At 41.7% G+C, this 19,519-nt stretch overlaps 1 protein-coding gene across 1 annotated transcript in view; it reads left to right on the top strand.

Annotated features, from left to right (window-relative positions):
• Positions 1 to 789: 789 nt before the first annotated feature.
• The window catches only part of LOC115221590 (platelet-activating factor acetylhydrolase IB subunit gamma), a 21,596-nt gene continuing 2,866 nt past the window's right edge, over positions 790 to 19,519 (top strand). Inside the window, exons 1-3 of the mRNA XM_029791792.2 lie at positions 790 to 882; positions 14,715 to 14,831; positions 17,493 to 17,615. Of these exons, the coding sequence (XP_029647652.2) occupies positions 14,727 to 14,831; positions 17,493 to 17,615 (228 nt within the window). The 5' untranslated portion in view covers positions 790 to 882; positions 14,715 to 14,726. The remainder of the gene's footprint in view (positions 883 to 14,714; positions 14,832 to 17,492; positions 17,616 to 19,519) is intronic.

Below are 19,519 nucleotides of genomic sequence, written 5' to 3'. Positions count from 1 at the left end.
TCCCCATATCAAGAGAAACAGCGCACGACTTGGCAAGTGGAGCCCAGTTAGAATTTTCTTCTGGTTGAGTAACCCATCCTGCTCAAAAGGTCCCTGAATAAGGGTTGTTTAAGGATGTTGAAAGAAACACCCATGTTTCCAGAGGTGAACTATTCAAACTCCAAAGAATCCCTCTCAACACATGGCTATGATGCTCCCCCACTACTTCTGCTCGTGATCAGAGATGCACATATTGTCAGCCACGAAGGGACATGCTCAACTGGTTAAAGCCAAACAACTAACAAGCAAATCTGTGGTATTGAGCAGAATATTTGCTGTAGCCCATCTTTTATACCAAGACAAAACAATGTACATGATAACATTTCCAGTCAGTTAAGATCAGAAGCCATGAGAGCCACTGTCTGGTACTGCATCAGGGCATTTATTATTATTATTATTATTATAGCTAGCTGGCAGAATCGTTATCACACCAGTAAAATATCCTTAGCAACATTACTTCTTTGTTTTGAGTTCAAATGCTACCGAGGTCGACTTTGCTTTTCATCCTTTCAGGATTGATAAAAAAAAGTACCAGTTGAGTACTGGGGGGTCAGTCTAATCAAGTATCTCCCTTCCCCATAATTTCAGGACTTGGGCCTAGAGCAGAAAGGAATATTATTATTGTTGTTGTTGTTGTTGTTATACTTGTGATCTTTTAATGTTCTGTATGACCTTTCCTCTTGTCACATCCCACATAACTCTGCATTGATTCAGTTTATTGATCGTTGTGTTTGTCTCCCTTCTCTCTTTCAGCATGAAAGATTTCTCAGTGAGTCTGTGGAAAAGGAACCAGATGTTTTATTCCTTGGCGATTCCATATTTCAACATCTCGCTCAGACTGAGGTAAGTCATCGCCAAAGAATGGTGACCCAAATGCAAGAAACTTGCTAAGTATTTTTACCCAGCAGGAAGCTAACAATTCTGCCAGCTAGGCGTCTTAATAAAAATAGTAAGAACAATAATTTAGGAAGACTAATGTAACTATTCACAAAGATAAACCAGCAATAAGAAAAGCACAATGCAATTCATAATAAACAAAGATTGATTTCTGTTTATTGAATGGAATAAATTAAACAACATTGTAACAGATTGTCCGTCTTCTCTCAAAATGAAGAATGAAAAGAATGCAGGAATACAGAAATTCAAAATATGAACGGGAATAACTGGTGACGTCATTTTTGTTTAAAACGGAATGCAAGACATTCCTGTTCATATATTGAGATGCCAGATTCTGACATTCCGTTCTTTGCATTTTTCATTTCTAACCTGAGACAGACAGACAGTCTGTCAAGATAGCGCTTAATTTGGTCAGTTCTATTTATTACAAAATGCATCTTGCTCGTCTAATTATTGAAGGCACAAGACCCAGGAAAACCTGGGACGAGGTGGTGAAGCACGACCTTCAAACTTTAGGTCTCACCGAGGAAATGACTAGAGACCGAGACCTATGGAAACATGCTGTGAGTGAGAAGACCCGGCAGCACAAGTGAGGCCATAATCCCGTGGCCTACACCTGGGATGTAGCCAGCCCACTTATGCATTCCTTTCCTTCTTGGGACACAAAACTCCACTTGTGAAGACCTGTTGAGGCAAGTGAAAATCAAAATCAAAATCGTAATCTATCAACATCAATGGAATTTGTAGCCGTGATACCAGTGCTGGTGACATGTAAGAGAACCATCCGAACATGGCCGTTGCCAGTTTCGTGTGGTCCCCGTGCCGGTGGCACGTAAAAAGCACCATCCGATCGTGGCCGTCTGCCAGCCGCATCTGGCACCTGTGTCGGTGGCACATAAAATCACCCACTACACTCACAGAGTGGTTGGCGTTAGGAAGGGCATCCAGCTGTAGAAACACTGCCAGATCGTCTGTTCATTCTGAGTTCAAATACAGCCAAGGTTGACTTTGCCGTTCATCCTTTTAGGGTCACTAAAATACGTACCAGCTGAACCGATGTAATCGACTTAGCCCCTCCTCTCAAAACTTAATTGCCCTGCACCAGAGTACAGCTCGCATGTCCAGAGTACCACTCATGTCTGGAGTGCTGCTCACTTACCGAGAGTACTACTCACTGCTATAAACATACCATAAGTCACTTTCCAAGTTAACACGGACATTGCTATACATTTGGTTGATCTGCAAGTAATAGCAGCCAAATTTTCCTCAAATATTACTAAACCACCTTTATGACTGAATAAAGGTCCCATTCCATCATCCAGACAACTACCTGCCTGGTCTATGATTCCTTGATCAGCTTAACAATAACAACAAAAGTCAAAGAGACCCATTGACCATTGGTCAACAATCTCTGACCAACAAAGACCTCTGGTTCTTTTCTCTTTGCCTCTAACACACCCTCTGTTCATCTCAAATATCTACCAGTGGCGTATGGTGGTTGTTTCAAGCAGGGATATAACAAAAGTTTTTCATTAAGATTTGTGATAAAATTAATGAGTAAGGTTAATATTTATAATCGGCGGCGCCTCGACTGGCTTCTGTGCCGGTGGCACATAAAAAGTACCGTCCGAACGTGGCCGATGCCAGCGCTGCCTCGACTGGCTCCACTGCCGGTGGCACATAAAAAGCACCATCCGAACGTGGCCATTGCCAGCGCCGCCTTGGCTGGCTTCCGTACCGGTGGCACGTTAAAAGCTCCAACCAATCGTGGCCGATGCCGGACCCCCCCGGCACCTGTGCAGGTGGCATGTAAAAAGCTCCCACTACACTCACGGAGTGGTTGGCGTTAGGAAGGACATCAAGCTGTAGAAACTCTGCCAGATCAGACTGGAGACTGGTGCAGCCTCCTGGCTTCCCAGACCCCGGTCAAACCGTGCTAGCATGGAAAGCGGACGTTAAATGCTGATGATGATGATGATTTACCATTTTTGATGGGTGTGCAGCACGTACCTAGCACACCCGGAATATACACCTTTGATAACTACCCCGTTTACTTGGGTATAAATTGCAGTTTTATACTGGACTTTATCATCATCATCATGATCTGGAAAAAAAAATAGGGGTTTGAGTTACACAGAGAGCAAAGTGAAAACTGAGGAGAAAATATTTTATACCAAGACTAGCAGCATCACCCGGCGTTGCTTGGGTTTGTAAGGGAAATAACTATAAAGCATTTTTAGAGAGTTATAGCCAAAAAATAGCAAAAAATGCATTAAAAATGGAAAAAAAATTACGGTAAATTTTTTTTTAAATCGTTGACTCATCGTAGACATTTTTGAGAGTTACTTCCCTTATATTAAAAAAATATGCATTAAAATGGAAAAAAATGATGGTGAATTATTTTTAAAATCGTAGACTCATCGTAGACGCGCGCTAATACCCAGAAGGGCTCGATATGAATCACGACTATAAGATACCCGGTTTTGGTTAAACTGCACCGCAAAATGTGGGAGTAGTTAGGAATCTAAATCGTAGGAGACAGACAGCACACAACCTCACTTTTATATATAAAGATTTGACTTAAATCTAAGCTTGGGGTGTGACTTGTACACAAGTCAATACGGTAATTGCATACTCTCTCTCTTCTAACTCTTCCTCACATTGCCCTCTCCTTGTATTCCTTTCTCTCTCTCTCTCTCTCTCTCTCTCCCTCTCAAGAAGTGGTGGTGGGGAGGACAAACACAGACACACAAAAACACACACATACACACAATGAGCTTCTTTCAGTTTCCGTCTACCAAATCCACTCACAAGGCTTTGGTCAGCCCAAGGCTATAATAGAAGACACTTGCCCAAGGTGCCACGCAGTGGGACTGAACCCAGAACCATGTAGTTGGTAAACAAGCTACTTACCACACAGTCACACGATGAGCTTCTTTCAGTTTCCATCTACTAAATCCACTCACAAGGCTTTGGTCAGCCAAAGGCTATAATAGAAGACACTTGCCCAAGGTGCCACACAGTGGGACTGAACCTGAAACCATATGGTTGAGAAGCAAGTTTCTTACCACACAGCCACCAAGTTCGTTTGTTTTTTTTCATTTTTTTTTTGGGGCATTTATAGATTCCCATAGAATTCCTATAAACCTTGTACTCAATTCTTTGTGCTCTTGTTCTTCCCTTCATGAACTGCAGTCTTCTGTGGCCCCATCCCTAACCATATTTTTCTCAATAGGCACCAACCTACAGATGTTTGAACCAAGCATCAGCCTCGCCAGTCTGAGAAGCCCTGCAACGAGTATTACCATTATTCCTTCCCTGATTAGTCGATTTTTATTCATTTATTTATCTGAGTAACCGATAGATCAATAAATCCAGAGAAAACCAGCCCAAGAAACTTAATAGCTTTTTAATCACAGCCAGTCAAATGACAAGGTTACGATTAATAAAACATCGACGACGGAGCATCTGTTTTTATTTATGAGAAAAATAAAATGGAACAGAAATACGAAGCTTATTGATTTTTTTGACTGGAAAAAGTTTTTTTCAACACAAAAAGAATGAAAATATTGATTTCTTTTTTCTTTTTGCATTTTTGTACAAATATAAAAGAATTTAATTTAAAAGAAATATGGCAAGAAAAATATTGATTTATTAAAAACATGGAAAAGAAATTAAACATTATAAAGAATTCTATGAAAAACTATAAATGACAAGGAAAAAAAACTTGAAACCATCATCATCACTTTAACATCCATTGTCCATGCTGGCATGGGTTGGACGCTTTGACCAGGGCTGATAAGCTATGGGGAGCACTCCGTCGGTTACGACGACGAGGGTCCCAGCTGATACGATCAACGGAACAGCCTGCTCGTGAAATTAATGTGCAAGTGGCTGAGCACTCCACAGACACGTGTACCCCTAACGTAGTTCTCAGGGAGATTCAGCGTGACACAGGGTGTGACTAGGCTGGCCCTTTGAAATACAGGTACAACTCATTTTTGCCAGCTGAGTGGACTGGAGCAACATGAAATAAAGTGTCTTGCTCAAGGACACAACACGTCGCTTGGAATCGAACTCATGACCTTACAATCGCGAGCCGAATGCCCTAACCACTAAGCCACACGCCTTCACTGATAAGCTGTACGGGTGCACCCGACTCCAGTCTGGTTTGGCATGGTTTTTCTATAGCTGGATTCCCTTCCTAATGCCAAAAATATCTTAAAACTAAATGTTGGGTTTGAACCAGTTTTCAGTACAGTGTGATTAAGAAGCTCACTTTGCAATCATGTGGTTTCAGGTTCAGTCCCACTGCAGGGCACCTTGCACAAATGTTCCTTTAGAAAGGCCCCAGATCAACCAATATCTGGCAAGTGGGTTTGGTTGGCAAAAACTGTGTGGAAGCCCATTGTGCGTACGTGTGTGTGTGTGTGTGTGTGTGTGTCTCTCTCTCTCTCCCTCCACCGCCCACACACACACACTGGTTGACAACCAATGTCGGTTTGTTAACATCCCTGTTATGCAGTAGTTTAGTAAAGCAAGACCAATAGTATGTAAAAAGAAAAAAAACCCAAAGAGATCGAATCCCATCCTGAGCCCTAAGTACATGAAGTCAGTTTCCCAGATTCTGTGGTGTGTATATTCCCCACCTGGATGGGACGCCAGTCCATCATGAGATTACTCACTTTTGCCAGCTGAGTGGACTGGAGCAATCTGAAATGAAGTGTTAAATGAATAAGAGTTAGCAACAAGAAGGGCATCTTGTGAAGCATGTCAATGATCTACTCATCTAACCCATGCCAGCATGGAAAAACATCGTCATTTAATGTCCATTGTCCATGCTGGCATGTGTTGGACAGTTTGGCCAGGATTGATAAGCTGAGTGGCTGCACCAGACTCCCGTCTGATTTGGCAGGGTTTCTATGGCTGGATGCCCTTCCTAACGCCAACCACTTTACAGAGTGGAATGGGTGCTTTTACGAGGGTCCAGTGGAGGTACCAGTTACGTGACCCTGGCATCGGCCATGACTGATGTCACTTGGCTCGATGGGTCCTCTGCTCAAGCACAACATGTTGCCAAAGGTCTTGGTCATTGGTCATTGCCCTCTGTGAGGCCCAACATTCAAAGATCATGCTTCACCACTTCGTCCCCTGTCTTCCTGGGTCTACCTCTTCCACAGTTCCCCAGCACTTTTTTACACACACAGACACAACCCCCCCCCCCCAAAAAAAAACAATGTGTGTTTGTGTGTCTGTGTTTGTCCCCCTAGCATTGCTTGACAACCGATGCTGGTGTGTTTATGTCCCTGTAACTTACCGGTTTGGCAAAAAGAGACCGATAGAATAAGTACTGGGTTACAAAGAATAAGTCCCGAGGTCGAGTTGCTCGACTAAAGGCGGTGCTCCAGCATGGCCGCAGTCAAATGACTAAAACAAGTAAAGGAGTATATACGTGTGTGCATTTGTGTCTGTCCCCCCATCATCACTTGATGCCCCCATAACTTAGCAGTTCGGCAAAAGAGAATGATAGAATAAGTACTAGGCTTACAAAAGAATAAGTCCCGGAGTCGAATTGCTCGACTAAAGGCGGTGCTCCAGCATGGCCACAGTCAAATGACTGAAACAAGTTACTTTCTCTTGATTCGCTGAGAAGCAATGAATTACAGAACTTGGTGTTTAAATGTACTCTTTTACTCTCTTTTACTTGTTTCAGTCATTTGACTGTGGCCATGCTGGAGCACTGCCTTTAGCCGAGCAAATCGACCCCTGGACTTATTCTTTGTAAGCCCAGTACTTATTCTATCGGTCTCTTTTGCCGAACCGCTAAGTGACGGGGACGTAAACACACCAGCATCGGTTGTCAAGCATGCTAGAGGGACAAACACAGACACACAAACATACACGCCACATACATATATATATATATATATATATATATATATATATATATATATATATATATATATATACATATATACGAGACAGCTTCTTTCAGTTTCCGTCTACCAAATCCACTCACAAGGCTTTGGTCGGCCCGAGGCTATAGTAGAAGACACTTGCCCAAGATGCCACGCAGTGGGACTGAACCCGGAACCATGTGGTTGGTTAGCAAGCTACTTACCACACAGCCACTCCTGCACCTGTAGATTATTTTTAATACATCACAACTGAACTGTTCGTAATTTCCTGTACTCCAAATTCCACATTTTTCCTGCTCTTTCAGCTGGTAATCCAACTCTGTTGCTTCTTAAATTATCTGATGTTTGAATATGTATTGAAATATATGAAAGCTATCAAGAAATGCTTATCTCCATATATACATATATATATATAATATATATATATATATAATATATATATATATTATATATATATATATGTATTTATTAATAAATATAAGGGTAGCAGAAAATTCTAGAAAAAATTCTCCGCTACAAGTGGTTCATCGAGACAGGAAAGATAGTCAAAGACTCTATAATATACATTCAAAAATATAAGGAATGGCCATAATAGGACATTCGACTCACTAGAAAGAGCAGCCAAACTCAAACCGCTAATAGTTGTAAAACGTTTACCCTTCCATCTCTGGACTATGCATAGTTTCGGCAAACTTTAGTAAACAAATTAATTAAATTAAATTTATTTCTCTTTCGGTTTCAGAACTACAACTATTAGCGGTTTGAGTTTGGCTGCTCTTTCTAGTGAGTCGAATGTCCTATTATGGCCATTCCTTATATCTTTGAATGTATATTATATAGTTTTTGACTATCTTTTCTTTCTCACTGAACCGCTGGTAGCGGAGAATATTTTCTAGAATTTTCTGCTACCTTATATTTATTAATAAATATATATATATATATATGTAATAGGCGCAGGAGTGGCTGTGTGGTAAGTAGCTTGCTAACCAACCACATGGTTCCGGGTTCAGTACCACTGCGTGGCATCTTGGGCAAGTGTCTTCTGCTATAGCCCCGGGCCGACCAATGCCTTGTGAGTGGATTTGGTAGACGGAAACTGAAAGAAGCCTGTCGTATATATATATATATATATATGGGGGGGGGTTGTCACCCTAGCATTGCTTGACAACCGATGCTGGTGTGTTTACGTCCCCGTCACTTAACGGTTCGGCAAAAGAGACCGATAGAATAAGTACTGGGCTTACAAAGAATAAGTCCCAGGGTCGATTTGATCGACTAAAGGCGGTGCTCCAGCATGGCCGCAGTCAAATGACTGAAACAAGTAAAAAAAAACAGCTGTTTGAAGATCACGTTTTCCTTCTCATTCCTTGTTCTCAGGAATCGCATTTCTTATACCATTTCTGCATTTTTCTATTACAAACTAGCACTATGACCCGGCAACGCCGCCATGACTATGGATATTAGCCAAACATCTTGTTCTTGGTCTGCCTCTAGGTCTTCTGCCATTTGGTTCAGCTTGAAGAAAATCCACCTTGCGATTCTTTCCTGCGACATTTTGATCACGTGTCTATGGTACCATCGTACCAATGCAGAGAAATCACTGCTTGAAATGGACAGACACCCTGAACTACTCAAAGCTATGCACCCCGTCAAGTAACTTTACTTCAGGAACCCCTTGAAGGAACCCCAGTTTAGCCACTTGTGTTTGCATTCCTGTTTTTTTATCTATCACTAGAACTATGACCCGGCAACACCGGGTTATAGTGCTAGTGCATGCATATACAGCTGCGTGCGTGCGCACATACACGCGAGTACTGTCCAAATCTCCGACCAATTACATACAGCTAGCTGGCATTCAATTGGCGTATCAAGTTTCAGGTATTTTGATTGGGTTTTGGATAGAAAATTCACAAAAGGCGCAGGAGTGGCTGTGTTGTAAGTAGCTTGCTAACCAACCACATGGTTCCGGGTTCAGTCCCACTGCGTGGCATCTTGGGCAAGTGTCTTCTGCTATAGCCCCGGGCCGACCAAAGCCTTGTGAGTGGATTTGGTAGACGGAAACTGAAAGAAGCCCGTCGTATATATGTATATATATATGTGCATTTGTGTGTCTGTGTTTGTCCCCCTAGCATTGCTTGACAACCGATGCTGGTGTGTTTATGTCCCCGTCACTTAGCGGTTCGGCAAAAGAGACCGATAGAATAAGTACTGGGCTTACAAAGAATAAGTCCCGGGGTCGATTTGCTCGACTAAAGGCGATGCTCCAGCATGGCTGCAGTCAAATGACTGAAACAAGTAAAAGAGTAAAGAGTAAAAAGAGTCACTTTTTAATGTGACTTTTAAGAGTGACTTTTTAAGAGTCACTTTTTTTTAATGGCTTTGATGGGTGACTGGGGAAATGTAAAGATATGCACGACCACACTTGGACGGTTTTGAATGACCATAGAAAGTGCGAGTGCTCTAACTGAAAAATTGTGGATTTGTATAAAGGACACACACACACACACAGACATTTTGCCGTTTATATATAGAGAGATTTGTGTTATTCAATCTTTTGGTGAATGGTCAAGACATATACATGTAAGCATGCAGATGTTCCCATGCATATATGCACACAGACATTGAGCAACATGCATTTAGACATATAATTGTATATGCAGGAGTGGCTGTGTGGTAAGTAGCTTGTTTACCAACCACATGGTTTCAGGTTCAGTCCTACTGCGTGGCATCTTGGGCAAGTGTCTTCTGCTATAGCCTCGGACCGACCAAAGCCTTGTGAGTGGATTTGGTAGATGGAAACTGAAAGAAGCCCATCGTATATATGTATATATATATATATATGTGTGTGTGTGTTTGTGTGTCTGTGTTTGTCCCCCTAGCATTACTTGACAACCGATGCTGGTGTGTTTATGTCCCCGTTACTTAGCGGTTCGGCAAAAGAGACCGATAGAATAAGTACTGGGCTTACAAAAAGAATAAGTCCCGGGGTCGAGTTGCTCGATTAAAGGCGGTGCTCCAGCATGGCCGCAGTCAAATGACTGAAACGAGTAAAAGAGTAAAAGAGAGAGAGAGAGTAAAGAGTAAACTGAAGACAATTGGTTCCAGAAACAAAAGGGAGAAAACCCTAATGCTCACTTTACACCACATTACACCATCAAGGGTCATAGTTAATTTTATTGTTTAGATGCTTTTACATATAAATGCATAGAAAATTCAAAGGGAAGTCACTCTGAAAATTGTTCTCTTCCAAAATTCTGTTTACTCTTACTTTTACTCTTTTACTTGTTTCAGTCATTTGACTGCGGCCATGCTGGAGCACCGCCTTTAGTCGAGCAACTCGACCCCGGGACTTATTCTTTTGTAAGCCCAGTACTTATTCTATCGGTCTCTTTTGCCGAACCGCTAAGTTACGGGGACATAAACACACCAGCATCGGTTGTCAAGCAATGCTAGGGGGACAAACACAGACACACAAACACACACACGCACATATATATATACATACACATATATACGACGGGCTTCTTTTCAGTTTCCGTCTACCAAATCCACTCACAAGACTTTGGTCGGGCCGAGGCTATAGTAGAAGACACTTGCCCAAGATTCCACGCAGTGGGACTGAACCCGTAACCATGTGGTTCGTTAGCAAGCTACTTACCACACAGCCACTCCTGCGCCTATAAATATATATATATATACATATATACGACTGGCTTCTTTCAGTTTCCGTCTACCAAATCCACTCACAAGGCTTTGGTTGGCCTGAGGCTATAGTAGAAGACACTTGCCCAAGATTCCACGCAGTGGGACTGAACCCGTAACCATGTGGTTCGTTAGCAAGCTACTTACCACACAGCCACTCCTGCGCCTATAAATATATATATATACATATATACGACTGGCTTCTTTCAGTTTCCGTCTACCAAATCCACTCACAGGCTTTGGTTGGCCTGAGGCTATAGTAGAAGAAGACACTTGCCCAAGATTCCACGCAGTGGGACTGAACCCGTAACCATGTGGTTCGTTAGCAAGCTACTTACCACACAGCCACTCCTGCGCCTATAAATATATATATATCTCTCTCTATATAAACGGCAGTTTGTCTGTGCGTGTTTCTGTGTGTCTGTTTGCTTGTACCCTCACCCTGACCACGGATTTCAACCGATTCTGATGAAACTTGACACACACATAGCCCAATGTCATAATTCAAAACTAACGCAGCGAAAATTTTGAAAAGTTCCCCCAGTTCTGAAAAAATCGATAAATTCGACATGGGGTCGAGAATCAGAAACACGAACCACAAACTGTCTAGGGGACGCAACTCCACCTTTTTTAACTAAAAAAAAAAAAATTACCATAATTTTTTTCCATTTTTTTGCTATTTTTTGGCTATAACTCTCTAAAAATGCTTTATAGTTATTTCCCTTACAAACCTGAGCAACGCCGGGCGATACTGCTAGTATACATATAAACGACTGGCTTCTTTCAGTTTCCGTCTACCAAATCCACTCACAAGGCTTTGGTTGGCCTGAGGCTATAGTAGAAGACACTTGCCCAAGATTCCACGCAGTGGGACTGAACCCGTAACCATGTGGTTCGTTAGCAAGCTACTTACCACACAGCCACTCCTGCGCCTATAAATATATATATATATACATATAAACGACTGGCTTCTTTCAGTTTCCGTCTACCAAATCCACTCACAAGGCTTTGGTCGGGCCGAGGCTATAGTAGAAGACACTTGCCCAAGATTCCACGCAGTGGGACTGAACCCGTAACCATGTGGTTGGTAAACAAGCTACTTACCACACAGCCACTCCTGCGCCTATTTGTTTCAACCCTTTTTATTTTTTGTGAACGCATTTCAAAACAAATGCTTTTTGTCACTGTACTTTTCAAAATTCTAAGAGTCTTCTGCTTATACAGATGTTTAATTCCATGCTTTCCTGTCAAAACGGTCCATAATATATGGGAACTGTACATTTAAGCTTACATGTTTGTTCAGATTTTATACAAGACTAGTCATGTGTCTGTAGTGACGTCATTCTTCGGTGTGCGGCGTGTGCGGGGCTGAAACCTTCTGGAAAGGCCCAAGGAAGTTCCCTAAAGCACATGCGCTAAAAAACTGGGAACGAGAATTCTATGGTGTTCGTTGAAGAGAGAAGACGTGTTTCAACGTGTTATCAGCCTATTCTCCTGTCCCAGACGCTTGGGATTTGACCGGCTCTGTTGCTGCTGGAGTTTTTGTGAGGTTTATCTTTACACATGTTTAACTTCAGTCTTGTTGTACCGACACCAAGTGGTTACCAATTTACCTTCTTTATGTAAATAACGAAATAAAGTGTCATATTTTCTAAGGTTGCTTTCTTGTTCCTGACGCCGGTAGTTTTTGGAAACAAAGAAGGAAATTGTGTTGCACCCAAACAGTGCAAAAGACCCAACCTGTTCCAGACAGTTCCTTTACATTTCTTTCAAGTTTTGAAATCATTAGAGTGCCATTCATGTGGTTGGAATGTCACAGGAAAGGGTTACATAAAAGGCGGCGAGCTGGCAGAATTGTTAGCACGCCGGGCGAAATGCCTAGAGGTATTTCGTCTGCTGCTACGTTCTGAGTTCAAATTCCACCAAGGTTGACTTTGCCTTTCATCCTTTCGGGGTCGATTAAATAAGTACCAGTTACGCACTGGGGTCGATATAATCGACTTAATCAGTATGTCTGTCCTTGTTTGTCCCCTCTGTGTTTAGCCTCTTGTGGGTAGTAAAGAAATAAGTATTTCGTCTGCCGCTACGTTCTGAGTTCAAATTCCGCCGAGGTTGATTTTACCTTTCATCCTTTCGGGGTCGATTAAATAAGTACCAATTACACACTGGGGGTCGATATAATCGGCTTAATCCATGTGTCTGCCCTTATTTGTCTTCTCTGTGTTTAGCCCCTTGTGGGTAGTAAAGAAATAGGAAAGGGTTACAAGACGGATTCTTCAAGCCAGGCCAACTAGCAGGACACCCAGGGCTAGGCCTTGGGTGAGATGATTAGATGATGGCCATAATCTCAGTTGGTCATGCTTGGGGAATCCAACAAAAATGTGTAACATCTATCCATCCATTCATCTTCTCCACCCCCTTCCATTGCTGGGAGGATATGGCCGTAGAATCCTCTGGCTCCTCCCACATAGGGTCCAATTTGAAACAATTCTTATTAGACTTTCTAACTGGATACCCAAGCACGGATATTAGCCAACCATCTTGTCACACTCTGTATCATACTAAATCTCCGTGAGAACTATGCTAACCCTTTTGTTACCATATTTCTGTTGAGATGCTCTGTGTTTCTTTCAATTAATTCTAAATATAACAAAGTATTTAGTAAAATAACTTAGTTATCATTAAACTAGTGTTAGGAACATAAATTGTGACTAAGGTTTGGTGGAAGATTTCAATTCAAAACTTAGGAAAACAAGACATTTGTACAACAGCACCAGAGGCAGTTTCAAGCGGGTTGGCATCAAAAGGGTTAAGGGTACGCATGTTTGTGGAGTGCTCCGCTATATGCATGTTACTTTCATGGGCAGACTGGTCTGTTGATCAGATCAACTGGAACCCTCATAACGGACAGAGTGACAGCTTTACTCATTATTCATGATTGTGAGTGATGATAGCATGCAGCAAAAATGGACGGATAAGTTATTCTCTGTCTCTCCTTCTCTATTTCTTTCCATCTTCTTTCTCATTACCTTTTGCCCTATCTGACCCTCTTGTTAACTTTTGCCCTATCTGACCCTCTTGCTAACTTTTGCCCTATCTGACCCTCTTGTTAACTTTTGCCCTATCTGACCCTCTTGCTAACTTTTGCCCTATCTGACCCTCTTGCTAACTTTTGCCCTATCTGACCCTCTTGTTAACTTTTGCCCTATCTGACCCTCTTGCTAACTTTTGCCCTATCTGACCCTCTTGTTAACTTTTGCCCTATCTGACCCTCTTGCTAACTTTTGCCCTATCTGACCCTCTTGCTAACTTTTGCCCTATCTGACCCTCTTGTTAACTTTTGCCCTATCTGACCCTCTTGTTAACTTTTGCCCTATCTGACCCTCTTGCAACTTTTGCCCTATCTGACCCTCTTGTTAACTTTTGCCCTATCTGACCCTCTTGTTAACTTTTGCCCTATCTGACCCTCTTGCTAACTTTTGCCCTATCTGACCCTCTTGCTAACTTTTGCCCTATCTGACCCTCTTGCTAACTTTTGCCCTATCTGACCCTCTTGCTAACTTTTGCCCTATCTGACCCTCTTGCTAACTTTTGCCCTATCTGACCCTCTTGTTAACTTTTGCCCTATCTGACCCTCTTGTTAACTTTTGCCCTATCTGACCCTCTTGTTAACTTTTGCCCTATCTGACCCTCTTGCTAACTTTTGCCCTATCTGACCCTCTTGTTAACTTTTGCCCTATCTGACCCTCTTGCTAACTTTTGCCCTATCTGACCCTCTTGTTAACTTTTGCCCTATCTGACCCTCTTGCTAACTTTTGCCCTATCTGACCCTCTTGCTAACTTTTGCCCTATCTGACCCTCTTGCTAACTTTTGCCCTATCTGACCCTCTTGCTAACTTTTGCCCTATCTGACCCTCTTGCTAACTTTTGCCCTATCTGACCCTCTCGTTAACCTTTGACGTATCTCACCCTCTCGTTAACCTTTGACGTATCTCACCCTCTCGTTAACCTTTGACGTATCTCACCCTCTCGTTAACCTTTGCCCTATCTGACCCTCTCGTTAACCTTTGATGTATCTCACCCTCTCGTTAACCTTTGACGTATCTCACCCTCTCGTTAACATTTGACGTATTTCACCCTCTACTTTAATAATTTCAGGTTTGGTGCAAGATGTTTGAACCGCTGCACTCATTGAACTTTAGTATTGGAGGTGACCAGACACAGAACCTGCTTTGGAGGCTATGTAATGGAGAACTGAATGACATTCAGCCGAAGGTAAGTTCATTTGGTAAACACATTTATACATACATATGGTTCTCTGTCGAAATCAAACTCGGTGACTGGCATCCGTTGCTAGTGGAGCGCTAAGAGTACCATACGAGTGAGATCGTTGCCAGAGCAACAAGATGGCACGTTAAGCACACCATTCGAGCGTGATCGTTACCACGTCGCCTTACTAGCACTTGTGCTGGTGGCACGTGAAACATTCGAGCGAGGTCGTCACCAGTGCCGCTGGACTGGCTCCTGTGCAGGTGGCATGTAGAAAGCACCATTTGGGTGTGGCTGTTGCCAGTACCACCAAACCGGCCCTTGTGCCGGTGGCACGTAAAAGCACCCACTACACTCTCGGAGTGGTTGGTGTTAGGAAGGGTATCCTGCTGTAGAAACACTGTCTGATCAGAGTGGAGTCTGGTTCACTAGACCACAGTCAAATCGTCCAACCCATGCTAGCATGGAAAGCGGACGTTATATGATGATGATGATGATAATAAGGAAGACTGTGGGAACAAATTTGGCAATTTTTGGCAAAATCTGTACCCTTTTACCAAGTTATAACAAAAAGTTAGTGAAATATTTAAAATGTCTACAGTTGGATAGATAGACAAATATAACAAAATAATTTGACAAAAAAATGTGAATTTTTAATTATTTTCTGAGATTTTACAAAAACAAAAAAAATTTTTTTGGATGGTTTGACCAGGGCTGGTCAGCTGGAAGGCTGCACCAGACTCCAGTCTGATTAGGCATGGTTTCTACAGCTTGATGCCCTTCCTAACAGCAACCACTCTGAGAGAGTAATGGGTGCTTTTATGTGCCACCAACATGGGTGCCATTTACGTGACACCAGCATCCGCCACAACTATGATTTCACTTGGTTTGATGGGTCTTCTACTCAAGCACAGCATTTTGCTGAAGGTCTGTCATTTGTCATTTCCCCCATGAGGCCCACTGTTCAAAAGGTGCTTTTTACATGTGTCTCTGTATATATGAGTGTGTATGCATATATGTATATATATATTTCTTTACTGCCCACAAGGGGCTAAACATAGAGGGGACAAACAAGGACAGACAAACGGATTAAGTCGATTATATCAATCCCAGTGTGTAACTGGTACTTAATTTATCGACCCCGAAAGGATGAAAGGCAAAGTCAACCTCGGCGGAATTTGAACTCAGAATGTAGAGGCAGATGAAATACGGCTACGCATTTCGCCCGGCATGCTAACGTTTCTGCCAGCTCATCGCATATATGTATATATACACACACACCAACACATACCTACATACATATACACACAGAGAACTACTGACATATACACATACTCACACCTCCAAATATACACACACACAGACGTACATACACTCGTACTTGCAAACACACATGACACATCTACAAACATACACATACATATGCTTACACACACACAAACATACATATTTGCATGCATACATACTCACACACACACACGCATTTTCTCATTTTTTTTGCCTGTGAAATATTTTCAATGACACGAAGACCTGTTGAGGCAAGTGAAATCGAAATCAATCAAAAATCAATGGAAATTGTAGTTGTGATACTAGTGCCGGTGGCATGTAAAAAGCACCATTCAAACGTGGCTGTTGCCAGTGCCGCCTCGACTGGCCTCCGTGCCGGTGGCACATAAAAAGGACCACCCGATCGCGGCCGTTGCCAGCCTCGCCTGGCACCTGTGCCAGTGGCATGTAAAAGAACCATCCGAACGTGGCCGTTGCCAGTGCCGCCTCGACTGGCCTCCGTGCCAGTGACACATAAAAAGGATCACCCGATCGTTGCCGTTGACTTGCCTGGCACCTGTGCCAGTGGCATGTAAAATGCACCCACTACGCTCTCAGAGTAGTTGGCGTTATGAAGGGCTGTAGAAACACTGCCAGATCAGACTGGAGCCTGGTGCAGCCTCCTGGCTTCCCAGACCCCGGTCGAACCATCCAACCCATGCTAGCATGGAAAACGGGCGTTAAACGATGATGATGATGATGATTGTTACGATTTGTAAACGGTAATTTTTTTCATACCCGCATGAGTCAGATAAAACTTGAGGCTGGACCTTCCTATGGTTCAATGCTTTTTATGTTTGCAAGCAAGGAAGGTAATATTTCTTCCAAGTCCTTCAAACAACAAACAACCTGAATGACCGCTCCTGCTTTTCTGGAGGATTGTAAACAATCGACACCGTTTCAAAAAATGGTGAGTTTTGTTAACAACTAGCAGTACCGCCTGGCGTTGCTCAGGTTTGTAAGGGAAATAACTATATAAGCATTTTTGGAGAGTTACTCCCCTTATATAACCCAAGCAAAAATCATTAAAAATGCGGAAAAATGATTGTAAATTTTTTTAAATCGTAGATTCATCGTAGACGTGCGCTAATACCCAGAAGGGCTCGATATGAATGATGACTATAAGATACCCGCTTTTGGTTAAACTGCATCGCAAAATGTGGGAGTAGTTAGGAATCTAAATCAGAGGAGACAGAGTCTCACACACACAACTTCAATTTTATATATAAAGATTAGTGCTTGCACAAGACAAAAGTAAAAACATCACACACACACAAACACGCCCCTATGCGATGGGCTTTTTACAGTTTCCATTATTGATTTCTCTCTTTTCTTTTCTAGATAATCGTTATTTTGATTGGAACTAACAACCATGACCACACTGCTGAAGAAGTCTCTGAAGGAATCATGAAGATTGCTCAGACAATCGCTGAGAAACAACCTCAAAGTAATATAATAGTTATGGTAAGGATCTTTGTGCCCCACACATCTTTTGAAAAGTCCCCATTCCTATCCAGTTGCCATCGTGTACCTCTTTACTCTTTTACTCTCTTTTACTTGTTTCAGTCATTTGACTGTGGCCATGCTGGAGCACCGCCTTTAGTCGAGCAAATCGACCCTAGGACTTATTCTTTGTAAGCCTAGTACTTATTCTATCGGTTTCTTTTTGCCAAACCGGTAAGTTACAGGGACGTAAACACACCAGCATCGGTTGTCAAGCGATGTTAGGGGAACAAAGACAGACATATACACACACACATACATACATATATATATATATATATATATATATATATATATACAAAAATTCAGGGTGAATACTTGATAATTGTTAGCACCTGTATATACCATTTAGTGGTGTAGATGATAGAGTGTATATATCAAGATAAAAACATAATGCAAAGGATTTAGTGGTACATATGTTTCGGGCCTTTATTAGACGGTTTATAACATAATTGATGTAAATGTGTGTCTATGGCCTTCTTCAGCCGCGTACAATTACTACTTCAAGGACATGTATTACATTATAAGTTTTACGTTGGGGTTGCAAATCCTCATAGTCGCGTACACATATATACGATGGGCTTCTTTCAGTTTCCGTCTACCAAATCCACTCACAAGGCTTTGGTCGGCCCAAGGCTATAGTAGAAAACACTTGCCCAAAACGGACTTCTTTCAGTTTCCGTCTACCAAATCCACTCACAAGGCTTTGGTCAGCCCGAGGCTATAGTAGAAGACACTTGCCCAAGGTGCCGCGCAGTGGGACTGAACCTGGAGCCATGTGGTTGGTAAGCAAGCTACTTACCACACAGCCACTCCTACGCCTATGCTTTTTACTGTGTATTGATTACACTACAAGACAATTCTAAATTCTTTCTCCATTAAGTGTGGGAGCAGTTGAGGCATTCAACCATAGAAAATCTGGTGTTATTTTGGCATGTGATCTACAACTTAAAGGGAGATTACTTTAGGTTATTTTTTTAGTTCATTTATCAATTTCTAAAAACACTTAACCCTTTCGTTACTGTATTTCTGTTGAGATGCTCTGTATTTCTTTCAATTATTTTAAATATAACAAAGAATTTAGTAAAATAACTTTGTTATCATTCAGCTAGTGTTAGGAACATAAATTGTGACTACGGTTTGGTGGAAGATTTTAATTCAGAACTTTTGAAAACAAGACATTTGTACTACAGAGCCAGAGGCGGTTTCAGCTTGGTTGGTATCAAAAGGATTAAGAATTGTTTCTCTATTATATATATTTTAAGCCTTTTGTTACCATATTTCTGTTGAGATGCTCTGTGTTTCTTTCAATTAATTTTAAATATAACAAAGAATTTCGTAAAATTACTTAGGTATCATTAAGCTAGTGTTAGGAACATAAATTGTGACTACGGTTTGGTGGAAGATTTTAATCCAAAACTTATGAAAACAAAACGTTTGTACTACAGAGCTAGAGCCAGTTTCAAACAGGTTGGTATCAGAAGGATTAACATGTTGGTTACAGATTTTTTTGCAAATTCTTGTGTTTGAACTTAGCATTGTAAATTTATGTTTTCAAAATTACTATTTTAATAATAATAATAATAATAAAGCCATGTTTCATTTATGTTTTCGTAAATAATAATAAGAAACCAAGAATAAACAAGATAATAATTCAAATAAGCATGTAGATTACACACGTTTCGCAGTCGTGAATTCTGCAACGTAAAGTAATCAGCCTTGAAGTTGTGGATCACACGCCAAAGTAGCACCTTGATAAGTCTGCCTCAATAATAATAATAATGATATTATTGTATACAGTGCTCAGGTGCACCACAACTTGTCAGAAAGTGCGTATAGAGTATATGCAGTAATGTACAAATGTC

Source organism: Octopus sinensis, linkage group LG18 (assembly GCF_006345805.1).
Source record: "Octopus sinensis linkage group LG18, ASM634580v1, whole genome shotgun sequence".
Classification (NCBI taxonomy): Eukaryota; Metazoa; Mollusca; class Cephalopoda; order Octopoda; family Octopodidae; genus Octopus; species Octopus sinensis.
This window is presented reverse-complemented; position numbering and strand designations above follow the sequence as displayed.